This window comes from Dipodomys merriami, unplaced genomic scaffold (assembly GCF_024711535.1).
Source record: "Dipodomys merriami isolate MVZ:Mamm:240054 unplaced genomic scaffold, mDipMer1.0.p SCAF_4, whole genome shotgun sequence".
Lineage (NCBI taxonomy): Eukaryota > Metazoa > Chordata > Mammalia > Rodentia > Heteromyidae > Dipodomys > Dipodomys merriami.
Genome location: NW_027205603.1, coordinates 3225681 through 3243425, shown reverse-complemented (window position 1 = coordinate 3243425; position 17745 = coordinate 3225681). Strand labels below are relative to the sequence as shown.

Genomic DNA, 17745 nt, shown 5'->3' with positions numbered 1-17745 from the left:
TCTTTTCTTCACTTGTTCCTTTAGCTCATCTTTTAAAGTTGTTTTTTCTGCCCATGATTCCTAGGCAATTCATATTCTATAGTCATGGCAGTCTCCCAAATCTTGATCCTTAGAACTTCAACTTCCAGCCTGTTTTGCCAGAACACTAAGTGGCCATCTTCACCTGTCTGCCCCTCAGACACTGCAAACAACCCTTATAACTGAGTGAGTTACCTCCCTAGCCAACCTCCAGAGCTCTTCGTAGAGCTCTCCATATTTCTCTGTCATATAAAATAGTCAGCATTCACTTACCTTAACTCTTCTCCTTCTGCTTACTGCCTCTGCTTCCTAGAACCTGTTTAGTTACAGTCCAGTTAACCGTTAAGCTTTGTGTGTCTTTCATTCCTGACATCTCACCAACATTTTCTTCCCAGAGCAGCAGTGACCAAACTGGGACCCCTGCCTCCTGCATCACTCACTTCCTTACAGAGCCAGAAAGATGGTGTGAAAAGGCTGGATCCTTCCGGAGCATTCTAGTGCTTGTGGGAGAAAATCTAAGTCCTTAGTTTGACATAGAATATTTTCCTGTTTTCTACTTGTTACCAAACCAGTTCCAATCTCATTAATTCTGTTTAATTTTAATGTGGCTTAGGAATAATTACCATCTTTAGCCTTTAGCCCATTCCTAGAATCTCCAACCCTATGGAATTTGATCATCTGTATTTTGTGCCTTAAACAGAACTTTTGTGCATCCTCCTCTCCTCACACTTCAGTCCTTGACCATTCATCCTTGTTGGATAGAGTAAAATCCTTGAGGGCAGTGACTATGTCTCTCCATCATTAGCACTGTTCCAGCATCTTACATATATCAGTCAGAATTATTGTAAGGAATAAAGTTCTAATATCTTAAAAATACTAATTTTTCTACTACATAAGTTTAGCAGGTTTTTTTGGTGGTAACGAACCATTCTGTATTTTATTTGAGAACACAAGTCAGTTTTATTGTTAGAGCGTATATTTGCTTTTGTCTATAGGGTGGACGTTCCACACATTCAACAATTTCTCATGTGTGAATTGAAACACTAGGAAACACAAAATGCAAATTTTAAAATTAATTTATTTCACAATGAGTTATAAGTAAATTTTTCTGGCCTTAAAAAGATGTACAGTGAGGAGAAAAGTGCTTAAATAATACTTTTTTTTTCTCAGCTTCCCTTCTGATCTGCTAAAAAAATAAAAGTCAAGCTAGTGAGCTTACCTTACCTACAATAATCTTTAAAATTATAGCTGTAATTTAGACAGCCAACTATTTCTTTTTATTTATCTTATTGAAGGCTACTATAATAGTGTTTGAGTTATATGTTCTTCTGGTTAGTGGCACATTAAATAAAATCAGTTGATTTTTCAAAAATAAATTTGAAATTATAACCCTTACATCACCTTTATTATAATGGTAAGAAAACAAAAATTTAAAAAAAATTGAAGGTCTGGGAATATGGCTTAGTGGTAGAATGCAAGCCCTGGGTTTGATTCCTCAGTACACATACACAGAAAAAGCTAGAAGTGGCACTGTGGCTCAAGTGGTAGAGTGCTAGCCTTGGCAAAAGAAGCTCAGGGTCAATACTCAGGCCCTGAGTTCAAACCCCAGGACTGGCAAAAAAAAAAAAATGAAATCAGCAATTTTATGAGAATATTTTAAGACTGTTGGACTTATTATGAGATTCAGAAAGGAATGGGTAACTTTTTTTAGAATAATAGAATGATTTTCCCAGCAGTGGCTTTCCACAATTTTTTACTAAAAACTGTTGGAACAATCTGAGTACATTTATTCTGCTATTGCAATTTATAAATAAAAACGTTGCTTACAAGGGAGAGCACTCAGAGCACTTTGTGTAATTATATGTCTCAGGTGCCAGAAGGAACTAATGCCTTTGGGGTTCATCTGCAAATCTTGTAGTATAGTGTGATGTCCACTTGGTGGTGACAGAGACCTGAATAAGGCCAAAAATGGACAGCCCTGAGGTGTGACCCAAGAGGGACCTTTTATCTTTTTTTAGGCAAATTAGAATATCTTCTGGGATTTTTTTGTTTTTGCTGTTTGTTTTTTTTTTCTTGTTTTGTAAGAAAGAAGAAGAAAAAAAAGTAAATGAGCATTTTGCCTTTATTCTAAATATATCATTTATTTCCAGGAGTAGATTATTCTAAATTGCTAGTACTGCCATAAAAATACCACTTACATAACTGTCCACTGGTGAAAAATATCATTAATGTGATATCTTCACAAATGCCCCCCATTAGATCTGATAGGAATGCGGGGCTCCCTTACCCCTTACCTAGGATTGTAATTCTTTACCTCCCATGTTTTTAGGAGGAAGAAAACGAAAATTAAATATTAGACATGAAGCTGAGCAAAAACGTCTGTTGAAAAGAAGCCCAGACTGAAAGCATGGATAATAAACATTAATATTGATGGCCTCTAAAAGAAATATTTAATGCTTTATTTGGATCTCCTTTTGTGAGGGGAAAGCAGAGAACATTTATTAGCATATGAGAATGTTATTGGCAATGCCATTTGTCTTTCTTACAAGTTCTACACAGTATTTCTTTAGTTTGGTAAAGATTGAGCAGTTAATCTTCAACATGAATCACTTTTATGAAGAAATCAAGTAGATTTTCCTCTTAATTTCATAATCATAGAGGTTAGAGTGCCTAGGCACTGAGACCTCAAGTTTAACACTGCTGTTGGAAATGAGAGGTTTTGCCCTATCCAGTTCTGCGAACCTGAGCCAGTCCCTGAAAACACATAATAGTGAGAGCCTGGCTTCAGGAAGGATGATGCACTGCTTGGCCTCCTCCCCTTCTGTCCTCACCTCTCCTCCTGCCTCTACTCTCCTTCCTTCTTCCTGGTGCTCTCTACACTTGCCTGTCACAACTTCCCCATCGCCTTCCCCTTTGTACTTTCCTTGCCTCTCTTTGTATGTCTCTCTTTGCTCTTTCTTCACTTCCTTCAGCTCCTCTTCTTGTCTCTTCCTTCATAGACAGTCCTACGTAGACATGTCTTAAGACTGTCTCTGAGATGTATGCACTGTGTATATAACAACCATGTGACATTACTGAAATTTCACTCTATTCTGAGTTCTTAGGCTGGGTATGGTAATAATTTGTGTCATAATCCAACAGTCAACAGATATTTCTAAAAGGCGAACACTGATGCCACTGTTGTCAGCCAGCTATTAGTTATACACATTAGTATTCTTCCTGCTCCCTGGTCTCAGGGCATGGTGAAAAGCAGGAATGAGCTGACACTTCGAATTAAGCAAACCTAGAATTGCCCCCTGACCCCACATGGGCAAGGATCCTTCCCTACTGTGTGTGCAGTACCTCTAAGCCTAGTTTGACTTATTGTCTTAAACATCTGAAAGATTTGGGGTTTTTAAGCCCTTAACTTTAGGAGGCTCTATCTTATACCCCCAGTCCACTACCTTTTTCTATCCTCAGTGAAAATAATAGTCCAGAGAGACTCTATCTTCTAAGTTTTTTGTGCATCTGTGAGGTTATTGATTGATAAGATACTTGTTAATAAAGAAAGTAGTGAGGGCTGGGAAGGTGGCTCAGTGGTAGAGCACTTGCCTTGCATGCCTGAGGCCCTGGGTTCGATTCCTCAGCACCACATAAGCAAAAAGAAAAAAGCTGGAAGTGGCACTGTGGCTCAAGTGGTAGAGTGCTAGCCTTGAGCTGAAGAGCTGAGGGACATCGCCCAGGCCCAGAGTTCAGGCCCCACGACTAGACACCGCCCCCCCCCCCAAAAGAAAGCAGTGAGAGGATGTCTTTTTTTCTTGTCAAGTGACTTGAACTCAGGACCTGGGAGCTGTCCCTTAGTTCTTTTGCTCAAGGCCTAATGCACCACCACTTTGAGCCATAGCTCCACTTTTGGTTTTTTAGTGGTTAATTGGAGATAAGAATCTCTTAGGGACTTTTCTGCCCAGGCTGTCTTTGAACTTCAACCCTCAGATCTCAGCCTTCTGGATAGCTAGGATTACAGATGTGAGCCATTGGCATCTGGTAAGAATGTCTTTTAGAATTAATGTTAGTGTGCCCATACCTGCTACATCTATTTCTTGGGCAATTTTATAACCAGTATGATTTTTGATAGTATCCTTGCTGTAACTTAAGTGAAATAATGGGCATGTTTTTTCATCACTTTCTGTGTAATTCTATTTCATAGTTTATGGAGAGGAACACAAAAGAAGGGAAGTCACTAGGAGAAAGAAAAAGTACTAAAAGTCTCTTCAAAGAACTTAAGATCCTACTTTTAGGGTATTTTAGAACAAGTACAGATTTTCCCCCAGTGTGCATTTTTGCTTTTGCCTACTCAGTAAATGAAACATCAATTTTTCCTTTAGTTCTCATATGACATTTAGATGCATAGACTACTCGTAACTTTAAGTTTCTCTATTGCTTTGAGTATAAAGTAGTGTTAAATATAAGGTAAAGACTTTTTTTACCCTTTATATTAAAACGTTAACTTTCCCACATATATCTGACGTATAACATTGCATTGTATTTCACATCTAAAATGACCACTTCAGTTTCTATTACTATTCAGTTTTAAATTCTTTCTCCTGAGAAATACATGGCTTGTATCTGTAATTCCACATTTTACTGTGTCTCATAATTTTGACTGTTACGTGCCTTTTATGTATCCAAAGCATTTCACAATGAAAATCTGTGGCTATTAGAGCATGTGGGTGGTCTGTGCTGTGTACATACTTTCCCAAAGATGTTTCCCTTTAGTCCAGCTCCTTCCTCACTTTCTTGTGGGTGGTTGTATTCATGTGTGCTGATGTATGTGTGTGCCAGTCTTAGGGCTTGAACTCAGGGCCTGGGCACTGTTCTTAAGCTTTTTTGCACACAAATAGCATTCTGCCTCTTGTATGCCACCTGCAGCTTTTTGATGGTTATTTGGAGATTTAAGACTCGCTTTTCTGCCCGGACTGGTTTTGAGCCGTGATCATCAGATCTCAGCCTTCTGAGTGGCTAAGATTACAGGTTTGAGCTTCCAGTGCCCAGCAGTTGTTGGATTTATTAAATCTCTTCCACAGTATTGGATTTTACTAAACAATCTTCACTTTTCTTCCTTATGGTGTAACTTAACAGCCAAGTGATTCTGTGTTTGAATGAGAAGATCTAAGGGAAATAGAGGAACACGTACATCTAATTGGGGGATGCAAGCATTAGTTCAAATGTTTTGCTTCCATGTTTTCAGTAACACAGTTTTTTAGGAGAAATTTTGACTAAATATTAACAAGAGGAAGTGAAGGCAGATGGAAATAAGCTGTGACTAAGAGTGAACTACTCGGCTGGTATGAGGGATTTCGGGAGCATCCCATTTACCAGAAGAATTCAAGAAGCAATCACTGTGATTGCCAGTCATCTTTGAAAAGTTGTAGAGCCAAGCAAGTATTTGAAGTATGGAGATGAGAAAAACGTAGTTCTGCTTTTTTGAAAGGAATAAAATTAGATAACATAAATCCCAGACTAGTAAACATGATGTCTATCTTATGACAGGAACTGAAGATGGATTTTAAAACATATAGAAAGCAAAGAAGGTAATTATTAAAAATGCCAGACTAGATTAGAGTGATTTTTTGCTTTTTTACGATTACCCACATAGCTGGGTGCCAGTAGCTCATGCCTGTAATCCTAGTTACTAAAAGAGGCTGAGAGCTAAGAATCGCAGTTCAAAGCCAGCCTCAGCAAGAAAGTCCGTGAAACTTTTCTTTTTTGGGGGGGGGGGGTTCCAGTCATGGGGCCTGAACTGTGGGCTTGGGTGCTGTCCCTCAGCTCTTCAGATCAAGGCTAGTGCTCTACCACCTGAGCCACTGCGCCATTTCCAGCTTTTTTCTGCTTATGTGGTGCTGAGGAATTAAACCCAGAGCCTCATGCATGCAAGGCAAGCGCTCTACCACTGAGCCAGTCCATGAAACTTTTATCTCCAATAAACCACTCAGAAAACAGAAAGTAGTGCTGTGGCTCAAGTGGTAGAGTGCTTGCCTTGAGCTGCAGAGCTGAAGGACAGTGCCCAGGCCCAGAGTTCAAGGCCCACCACTGACAAGAAAAAATAAGTAAATAAGATTACCCACATAGTGAATCAGAAAAATTCTAAGTGAAGCATTTGACAAAATTTTACTATGCTTTTGTTGCTAGAAATATTGTAGACAAGTCAGACACCCAGACTGCAGGTTAATACCCTCCTAAACACCAATGTTTTAAAATTCCATGTTTTATTGCTTCTTGGCCTTTTGGCTAACATCAATGTAAAATTCCATGTTTTAAAATGTTATACTTTTTTATTATGTGTTGAACATGTTGTAGATAAGTAAAAATAGTAATCATCCCATCAAAGGGCATTCTTGATGTACATTAAGCACTACTAGTGTTTATTTTTTAATATTTTTGTCGGTTGTGGAGTGTGAACTAAGGGCCTGGATACTGTCCCTGAGCTTTTGTGCTCAAGGCTAGCACTCTACCACTTTGAGCCATAGCTCTACTTCTGGTTTTCAGGTAGTTAATTAGAGATAAGAGTCTCATGGCCTTTCCTGCCTGGGCTTGCTTCAAACCACTATCCTCAGATCTCAGCCTCCTGAGTAGCTAGGATTACATTTGTGAACCACCGGCTCCTGGCTAGCACTTATTTCTTAGTCATTTTTATAGGCATAGACATTGCCTATATAGTAGTCCAATGGTATGTCAGTCATGATAAATGAGATTGTATTATGCAAACTGTTATAACTTCCTTCTTGACTGTTGAAGGTTAAAAACCTATATATGAACATGGCAATAGACTGCTACAGGTTTATACTCTATAACATATTTTTGTTTGATGATATTTAATTTCACAAATCCTCTACTTGAACATATAATTTTTTCTAAAATAATGCAATTTAAAAATGTTTGTGGTTCCAGGGTTTGAACTCCTGTCCTGGCGCTTACTACTGAGCCATACCTCCAGCCTTGATTATTGCTCATCATTTTTTAAATAGATTCTTGATTCCTGCTTAAAAATGTACCTGGACAGGGGCTGGGAAGGTGGCTCAGTGGTAGAGCGCTTGCCTTGTATGCCTGAGGCCCTGGGTTCAATTCCTTAGCACCATGTAAGCAAAAAGAAAAAAAAAAAGCAGGAAGTGGCGCTGTGGCTCAAGTGGTAGAGTGCTAGCCTTGAGCTGAAGAGCTGAGGGACAGCACCCAGAGAGCTGAGTTCAGGCCCCACGACCGGACCCCCCAAAAAAAAAATGTACCTGGACACAGTCCACTTATATTAGGCTTCCTGTAGTTAGGAAAACACACCCTGCTTCCAGTTTTTCATTGGGAGAAGGGATCTGCTGAAGCTGGTGTCAGAACCATAACCCCAACAATTTCATCCTCCTAAGATTACAGACATAAGCCAATAGCACACAACTTACAACAATGTAATTTTGAGTATATTTACAACAGATGTTTTGTATATGCCTTACTATTAAATTCCAGATGTGAAATTACTAGATCAAAACCCTCAAAATGTGTTGTCAAATCAGAGAACTTAATTCTCAGTGAGATACGCCAATTTTAAAATTATTTTAATTTGTATGTCTCATAACGTATGGTTTACCTGCTGTCTTTCTGTGAGTTTTCATTTACATCCTTTACTTAGTTTTCTAGACAGAATAGCCTTTATTTTCTTACAGATTTTTATGTTTTTGGGGGGGTTTTTTTGGGTCCGGTCATGGGGCCTGTACTCTGGGCCTGGGCGCTGTCCCTCAGCTCTTCAGCTCAAGGTTAGCGCTCTACCACTTGAGCCACAGGGCCACTTCCGGCTTTTTTCTTTTTGCTTATGTGGTGCTGAGGAATCAAACCCAGGGCCTCATGCATGCAAGGCAAGCGCTCTACCACTGAGCCACCTTCCCAGCCCCTTTCTTACAGATTTTTAAGAATTCACTGTATTTTAAGAAGTGAAGGTGCTCCATTTTTTATTCCATATTTGTTATCAATCACTTGAATGAAGAAATAGACAGCACAATGCCCTTGCAGGGGAGGTGTAATTAATGCTGGCTTCCAGGGAAGTTTCAGATTGAAACAATGAGTCAAAGGAATCAATGAGTAGGAATCAATGAGAAGTACTTTGAACTTGTCTAAAAACAACTACATAGTGCATAGTGATACAGAAGCTGCCAGTATAGCAATTACTAAACAATTGCTATATCCAAGAAATATGCTAGTCTTTTTTTCCATATATTAACTCCAATCTTTATAACAAATCTGTAAAATAGATATTATCATCTTCAATACAAAATCTAAGCCTGAGAATTTAACATACAAAAGATGAGATTGGTAAAGCCGGGATTCAAACTTAGACCATTTGTCCCTGTTGGCCATGCTGTTTACACTGTGACTTGAAGATAGGTAGCTTAAAAACAAGACTTGTGAAAAGATTCAGCAGAACATGAGAGACAGAACAACAAATCCATTTTCCACTAGTGAGCTTCAGATAAGGGAAGTTACCACCCACATTACTTAGTTCAGTTAGTGTAGATCTAGAATATTGCCTAAATTCATTGTTACTATACTGTAAAATGTTATTTGAGCATGGATATTTAGCTCAGTGGTAGAGCCTACTGTGCTCAAGTCCCTGATTTGATCCTCAGCACCACACACACAAAAGGTATAGGGGTTCAGTTTCTTCATCATCATCATCATCATCATCATCATCATCATCATCAGTAGTTGTAGCTATGTGTCTGTGCAAAATATTCTGGAAGCCAACCTCAAACAGACAGTTCCTAGTGGAAATAGATGATTATAAGACATATAGAAACTATATAGAGAAATCTGTAAAGTGTTAGAACTCTTCATGCCTCTGTTATTTGTTCCTGTCTAGGTCTGATTTGTTTAGTTGGCTTTTTGATATGGCTAAAAAGAAATTTTTTAATTATTATAATTGGCTTTGTTACATTTTGACATTAAAATGTGCTGAGACCATAAGAAACAATCATCAATGCTAAAATACATATATATATATATATATATATATATATATATATATATATATGTGTGTGCTTTTTTGTTATTAGAAAAGGCAGTCATAAACTTTGTTTTTATAAAACACTTTCAGATGCAGGATGTAGACCTAAAGGTAAGTGGCCCTGTCTATGAAGCATCTCACTTTAAGTGAATTGAACGTTGGTGAATTGCGGGTTGACGCAGATGGAGCACCTGCAGGCAGGCTGCAAGGAGACTTGCAGTACCCCACCACACAGGGAGGCTCCTGCAAGAGCACTGGCAGCCACCGCAGCAGTTGCATGAGAGCTATTCCATATCTGTTCTTATCTACATGCTCTCATGGAGGTTTTCAACCATGGAAGATTAGTTCTTATGAACTAAAAGGCTGGTAAGACTCTCTACAGGCAGCCGAAATTCACTGAGCAAACCTTTTTCTTAACGAGAAGCAATTCCACTTGAATTAGTTCTCCCACATATCTTCAGCATGTAAAAACATGTGTGAGTCTAGTATTTCCTTTATGTGTTTGTGGGTCAGGTGGATAAAACAAAACTGCACTCATGTAACTTCTAATACTTCTATGCTTTCAATTACACTAAACAGCATGCCTAAATATTGTCATTGTAAAGTTAAATTTGACAGTGAAAAGTTTCTCTGGAGTTTTATGAAAGTAGCCTACTAGAAGAGGAGTTTTATGAAAGTAGCCTACTAGAAGACAAAATGAGCTTCAGGAGATCAAGTTGTCTTCTCTGAGACTGTGCTATGTAGTCTCTAAACTACAGAAAGGCCATTTCTCTCTGCATCCCTGGGGTATGGGAGAACTCCCCAACTGAAGAAAGAGGAAAGAGTTTGATTGAAAGTTGCCAAGCCCAGAGTCACTACTGTACCTTAAAGCAAGTTTTATTTGAAAAAGGAGAGTCTACTTTTTATAATTTTTTAAAAATCAAGCTAGACGCAAATGGCTTACACCTAGCTACTCAAGAGACTGAGAGCTAAGGATCATGGTTCAAAGCCAGCCTGCACAGAAAAGTCTGTAAGATTTTTATCTCCAGTTAACTACCAAAAAGCCAAAAGAGGAGCTGTAGCTCAAGTGTAGAGCACAGGCGTTGAGCAAAACAATTCAGGGACAGTACCTAGGCCCAAGTTTTGATATCACTCTATTAAAAGACAACAGAAGTTGTCTTGAGTGCAATTCTGATTCTGGTACCTTAGTTATTTAAAGGGTATTCCTCTCTTCCCTAAAGAAACATCATTAGATTAATGAGATAGGTGCAATCATTATGCATCAATTACAATATCAAATTAAAAAGTTAACGCTGTACTTTCTAAAAGAAAATTGAGCATATAGTTTCCCACCCCATAAAAACCTAAAGAAAATTATGAAATGTGGATGAATAACAAGACTATCATTACCAAGACTGGCAGCTCCATAAAAACAAAGACCATGACCGTACACTCACCACAAACATGCCATTGCTCACTCGGCAATGTGCCTGATACAGAGCTTATTTTACCCAGCAAAATTTTTTAGAATTGCCAGTGGACACTTAAAGAGAGCAGCGATTTATTTTCAAGTGACAGAACATTATTGTGTAATAACAGGTGAAAATGGTGGAATTTTTGCAAATGAGTCTGATTTTCCTGTAATGATGTTTTTATTTTGATACCCAGATTGTTAGACTACTTTAAAAAACATTGTTCATTGAATGGCTCATTTATTTTGCACCATTCTTGAGTATCTCATGATTCTGTGTTATTTAAAATATGAAACTGAAATGATGCTACATGATTTTCTTTTTAAAATTCTCTTTTTTTGCATTTAAAGGAGGATCCTTGTGTAACCTTTCAGCTGAAAGTACTTTTTGTTTTTATCGTGAAATTGTCCTGTGGAAAGTACTCAATAATATAAATTTAGAAAATTTTACTGAGATTTCCAAACCCATTTTAGTTAAGATAGGTTACAATGAAAGCAATGTAATATTAAGACATTAAGCTGCTGACATGCAGGGTTGTGTTAGGAATGAGAATAGCAGCTTTACATTCTTGGGAAAGAAAAAAACAAAAAACATGTAACAATAAGTTTTTACAAAATTCAGGAGTCATTCGTCAGATAGTTGCATGAGACTTACCTGTGGTTACAAATCATCCCCACCTGCCTGTTGCTATTAAGGTTGTGAAGTTTGATCCTTTATTATCAGTGTCTCTAGAACTTCATTCCCTTCAGCTGCTGACATACTGTGGTCAGAAAGTGTGTGCATGTATGTGGATCAGTGCACATTTGAAAAGCGTGCAGTTCATGATTAATCATCTAGCGGTCTCTTACGTTGGATACTGTTTACTCATGAGTTTGTGTTACTTATGAATTTATCTTTCCCTTTAGGGAAAGAGGATGAATATCCAAAGAAACCTCTGGGACAACTTCCACCTGAATTTCATTCTGGTAGCACTCATCACCTGAGCAATGGACAAAGAAGTGTCGGCATTCCTAGTCCCCACATAAGCAGCAGAAGAGAAAGCGGGTCATCACCTCACAAAAAACAAGAGCACTCCCCTCACCATCAGAGTAGAGGTGGCACACCAGAAAGAGTCCGGCAGCTCAGGAGGAAATCAGTGGACGAGGATAGTAAAAACATAAAAGATGAGGCAGATGTTCAACGAAAACATTCAGGTCCACAAGACAATTCCAGGCCTTATAACCATGCAGCAGCTAACCAAAATAGCAATGCTATTTCAAATATCAAGAAGGAATTTGTGCCCAAGTGGAATAAACCATCAGATAGTTCAGCTATTGAAAGAACTTCCAAATACACCATAGAAGGCAAAAGTAGATCAGTACATCCCACACTTTCTGTGTCAAGTTCTGCTGAAAGCCGAGTATCAAACACAAGGCAAAAGATGAAGGTTTTGGATACTGGTGATGGGAAGCGGGGCTCCAATGCATCGCAGTATGATAATGTGCCTGGAAGTGAAAATGAAAATGGGGCTTTTGTTGAAGAGGCACTTGAAAGGGCTTGCTCTCAAAATCCAAGGAATGTCCTTTACTCTAACAGTCCAAGAAAGCATGCTGAGCCAAGCTCTAGTCCATCAAAAGTATCCAACAAGTTTACTTTAAAAGTGCAGCCTGCAAGCTATATAAGATATCCATCCCAGTTAGAAGGAGAAGATTGTGGGCCCGCAAATCCCCCCTCATACAGCAATCCCCCTATCTACCATGGACATTCTCCAAAACACATCCCTGCGGCTACCAGCAGCATCATGTCTCCACAGATGGGCCCTGTGACTCAAATTCATCCTTCCAGGAGACCTTACGGTTCCACTCTTTCCATTGATAATTCTCCAGAGAAATCTTACACCCGCCCAACTCCTGTTGTTCTACCCTCTAGCCGAATAGAAGTCCTTCCTATTGATCTTGGTGCTGGGGGGTATGTGGGCAACTCGGGATCACCAAAGAATGGGAAATTCATCATTCCTCCAGTGGACTATTTGCCAGATAACAGAAAATGGTCCGAAGTTAGTTATCCTTACAGGCCTGAGGTACACGGACAATCCTGGACTCGAGATGCTAGCCATGGCCACTTAAGTAATTTACCAAAATACACAGCTTTTCAGCATGTGCCCTTTCAGGACCATGGCCTCCCAGCGGTGTCAGTGGATGGTCCAGTGCGGTATAAAACCTCACCAGCTGTGGAAGATGCTGGTCCAGCTGGGTATCAGTATGCAGGGCCCTCGCCTCCAACATATCACTACAGAAAACGAGAGGGGCTTTCAGTTCAAGAATCAGTATTGCTGTGAGAATTGCTCTCTTCTTGCTGAAGTCGAGAATAGAAACCATATGAAACCTACATTGCTATGTTTATAATTGCCAAAGCAGTATTTTCTGTGTTGTAAACAACTCGCACAATTCTAATGTATGTTAGTAATAAGAGTATATGGAAATGTGTTCATCCCCATATAGATGCTGCTTAAGATGAGCGTTTTTAAATTGCATCATCACTGAATACGTTAAAGAGGATTTAACCCGGAAACATAGCAATAGCACTTAGAGCTGCACGCACAGTAATGATTCTTTACCCAGTTTCATTTAAGTCTTTCTCCAAAACCTAACCATTTTTACTTTGTTGACCCATCCTATTTTGACTGATGCTACAAAGCACTGAAAAACAGTAGAAGAAATATTTTTAAGACTATCTGTAGTGTATCTTTTAATAGATGTTATAGGCATCTATGTGTACATATTTGAACACAGAACTGAAGAAATACTTTTTAAAGACTACTTTTCACGTAGACCCATCAAATGTTGATAATCCCCCCACCTTAACTTGTCTTTCAGTTCACTTTTTCCCCTTTACATTTTTTTACCCAGATCCTAAGCTGACTAGTTTGCCTTCATGTTACTAATTCATCTCAAAAATGCTCCTCATTCTCCATCAGTTGCTGCCATTTTATTTCCATGGGGAACTTAAAGATATTGGAGAGAACGATTTACCCACTTCATGGTGCTTCAAGTTTGAGGCGGTTCACCTAAGTTTATGGCTAGAGATGCAGCCCTCCCCAGATGGGTCTTGTGTGTGCACGTCCTTGACGGCTCCTGTGCTCCAGGCTCTGGGTAGGCCGATCCCTGCCCGGGTGCTGGGGGCGCTCTGCGGCTCGGCGCCCCCCATGCAGAGGGCCTTGTGTAGTTAGTGTTGACACAGCACTCAGGTGGCAGAAGGAAGGAATGCTTCTGAAGATCATTTGAAAGCAGGATTAATGATACAGCTACTTGTCACTGTGTCCCTTAAACTTTCAAGAGGGCCTCACCTTAAAGTGAGGGCCTCTGGTGACCAGTCTCTGAAGAATAATGTAATCAATAGAAATTGCTAGTTATTTGGGCCATTGCATTATCCATGTTAAAATTGTGGGGAAAATTCTAATTATGAATAGACATCTAAGATTTTGATGTTTTTTAAAAAAATATGGTTTGACTTTTATGCGTTTGAATTTTTTTTTCTTTTGTAGTGGAAAAATCAAGTTTGTAGTTAAAAGAAAATCAGTGGTATCTATAAGAATATTCTATCAGGGTATTGGCGACTTATACCTGTAATCCCTGGCTACTCAGGAGGCTGAGTTACCAGGATTGCAGTTTAAGCCAGCCCAGGCAGAAAGTCGATGAGACTCTTAACCTTCAGTTATCCAGCAGAAGGCTGGAAGTGGAGGTTTGTAGCTCAAGTGGTGGAGTACCAGCCTTGAGCAGAAAGCCAAGTGAGAGCATGAGGCTGAGTACAAGCCCAGAACCGGCACAAATTAAATAAATAAATAAATAGTCTGTACACTACAGTTAACGAGAGAGAATTACTTTGCATTTAATTGGAGTGCTTGTTTTCAACATGACTGTGCTTATACTGGACAACAGAGAAGGTAGAGGGTCTAACATTGGTGGTTCTTCCTATTGCAAGTGGGGGATTTAAGCTTTTGAGGTACAAAATGTGTCTTAAAATGAGAGTAACATTTGTTTAGCTAGTGAATGTGGCTATTTTTTGTATATAATGAGTCTAATGTAATTTTAATCGACTTGGTAATTATGTTATTAAATGGCAAAACAAATGCAGTGTATTAAAACTATAAACACTACACTGAAACTGAACAAAATCCTGCTAAAATAACTGGGCTCTTGATTTAGATCATGTGAAAGCTGAGAAATAAATGTATATAAAAAATGTAGCTGAAGATATTCATTCCACTTTTTAAACTATGATTTTGTGACTTGTAATAAACCAAGCTGTACAATTTAGTTTATGAAAGCAGCACCTGAGCTGTTTCAAATATATATCAACAGTGATAAATATTGTAGATTTATGTATATATATTCAATATATATACACACACACTATTTTCTTATGTCATCTCTGACTTTTTATCTGTATACTTTTTTCAATGTGATTGTTTCTAACATGCTAAAAGTTACAAGTATATTTTGTTTTGTGTCTCCTATGTGCATTTTTTTCATTTGTCAAGAATGCTGCATCTCTGATGCTTCCAAGGCTAATTCTCTCCTAACTGGCTGTATGTGGCCAGTGTTCGCCTGCAGGACTTCATGTATGTTATACTTGTGTGTCATGTTTTAATTCCCAGGAAGACTGTATGTAGAACTGTATTACCTTCCTTTATTTAATGACATTATTGATAGCAATAAGGTATTTCCAGTTTTCCCCATTATAAAATGTAGTTCTCTATGTGAGGTTTTTAAGTAGGAAAATTTAATTTGAAATTATTTTGCCACATATCATTTTACTCTTTGAAATTTATTTTTAATAAAAGATAAGTGAAATAAATAAATACATATTGGCAAAGTGGGTCAAAATATACTTAAGAAATACAGTAAGGGCTTCCAAGGTGTGGAAATTGATTTATCTCTAAGTAACATGTGCAAGGTATATTTGCTATAATTTCTTCATGATAGTTTTGGCTAACATAATAAGCAATGTTGTTTATGATTTTATTTTTACTATTTTGTTTTTAGCATTTAGTTTGAGAAGTTAAACTAGATCCAGGATCTCAAAGAGTTTTTAAACTTGCTCTTTCAAATACATATATAAATATATGTGTATATGTACATGTATGTACATATATGTGATTTTAAAATATGGACAGCTTAAGAGTAAGAGCCTTATATAATTCACATATCAAAGTATCAGTGATAGATTTTTGAAAGAAGCAATTCAATCAAAAATATTTTAACTTTCTTTTATCGAAACAGTACTGAATGTTGCCATATACACAAACTTGGGTCCCATTACAAGCACAAAAACTGTGTGTAGTCAGTACTTTGTTCAACTTGTCCTTTTCCTGACTAGAAGATGCCATGTGTGTCTGTAGTGCTAGACAGACACTCTACCACTTGAGACATGCCTCCAGACCTACCTTTTTGGCTGTTTTGTAGGTTGAAGCTGGCAAACTTTTCTGCCCAAGCTACCTTCAAACCATAGTCCTCCAAGATTGTAGTTGCCTGAATAGCTAGATTACAGGTGTGAACCACCAGCATCGGAATGCTTTTTAAATTATTACAAGTGCAAGTAAGCATAACTGCCACTGTTTTATTCATGAGAAGGCTGTGAGACAAAGGAACTAATTTTAGATTTTTTTTATTTGTTTTTGTCAGTCATAGGGCTTGAACACGGGACCTGTGCACTGTCCTGTGCTCTTTTGCTCAAGGCTAGCACTCTACCACTTTGAGTCACAGCTCCACTTCTGGTTTTCTGGTGGTTAATTGGAGTCTCAGGGACTTTCCTGCCTGGATTGGCTTTGCAGCACAATCCTGAGATCTCAGTCTCCTGATTAGCTAGGAGTACAGGAGTGAGCCACCATTGCAGGGTCTAACTTTAGATTTTTTTTTTTTAAGTGTGGGCCTTGTTGCGCTTTAGAATTGTTTGGTGAATTTAAAATACCTTTGTGCTCTCATCCCAGGTCACCTAAATCATAATATCTGGGCTAGAACTTAAGTCATCAGATGGTTGCAGTTCCCCTTATAGCTTAATTATTAAGCTACCTCTTTAAAAAAAAAAAAAAAAAAAAAAGTTCCTCCAAAGTTATCTTGTATTCCCACTGGGGTAACTCAGAAAGTTTGACATTAGGAAAGTTAGGAGGATTCCACTGGTAACATTACTGTCAGGAGGCCGCATTTTTATAGTCTGTCTCTTTAAGTGACATACTCTCGAGAAGCCACTGCCACTTGAAAACCTGAGAGCTGAGAAGATGCTTAACAGTCTAGTCCTCCATTTGACCGGCCCTTCGTTTTATTGAGCATCTACAACATACAAGCGTCTGAGCTAGGTTCATGTGGGAGGTTTGAGACATCTCTGCAGCATTGTCTTGGCACTAATTTGCACAGGATGTTACCAGAGGCACAGAAGAAGGGCCAAGAGGTGAGCCCAGCAGAGAGGCAGGGGTAAGGCTGGTGAGGGAGTTGCCTACGCTAAGCCTGAAAGCCATCAATATAATACACAGGCAAGGGGCAGAGAGGAAGAGGTACTTCTGGGCTTTTCTGATGCAACTGCTTTATGTGGGAAAGTGATGCTCAAGGTGTCTGGGGGCAGGGGGTACAGAGAAGGGAGACCAAACACAGAGGGCAATTATGTGAGCTGAACCTCATCCTGAAGGTAGGTTTGCTGAGCATTTCCATTTTCCCCATGGCCCCTGGAAGGTGTGGAGGCTCCCCCTGAGGCGCTAAGCCTTGGGGTAGTGGGGAAGGTAGGAGGCTGTGAGTAGAGCAGAGCCTAAGCCCATAAAACAAAGGCAATTCACTTGCGAACTCATCTTGGCAACACTTGACAATTGGGCGAAAGTACTGCTAGTGTCCTAAGTAAGAAACACCACTGACATTTCCTGCATGCTTCTTGTATCTGTCACTGGGCAAGCCTTGGGTGCCAACCCATTAATCCTCACAGTAACTATGATGCATGGACTACTTTGGTCCACTTACTAGATGAGAAAATGAGGACAAAGACTAAGCAACTTGCCCCTGGTAACACAGCTGCTAAATAACAACCAGAGTCCATGCATCCAGCCTGAGTAAAGTCCTTAGCCCTCCACCAACTGAAGGAGGTGTAATTGGCTTGACTTAATCTTATTCTTAGGGTAGTTTTGGTAATTGTAGTTAGAACCACTAGTGTTAAAATATTTCTGTCACCCCAGAAAGACCTCTCAGCCCTAGAAAAACCACTGATTACTTTCTACCCTGATTTGCCTTTCTGGAT

The 17745-nt window shown here is 39.0% G+C and overlaps 1 protein-coding gene across 1 annotated transcript in view; it reads left to right on the top strand.

Moving 5' to 3' along the window:
• The window catches only part of Usp6nl (USP6 N-terminal like), a 118432-nt gene extending 103836 nt beyond the window's left edge, over positions 1 to 14596 (top strand). Inside the window, exon 15 of the mRNA XM_069990348.1 lies at positions 11394 to 14596. Within this exon, the coding sequence (XP_069846449.1) occupies positions 11394 to 12805 (1412 nt within the window). The 3' untranslated portion in view covers positions 12806 to 14596. The remainder of the gene's footprint in view (positions 1 to 11393) is intronic.
• The last annotated feature ends 3149 nt before the right edge of the window (positions 14597 to 17745 follow it).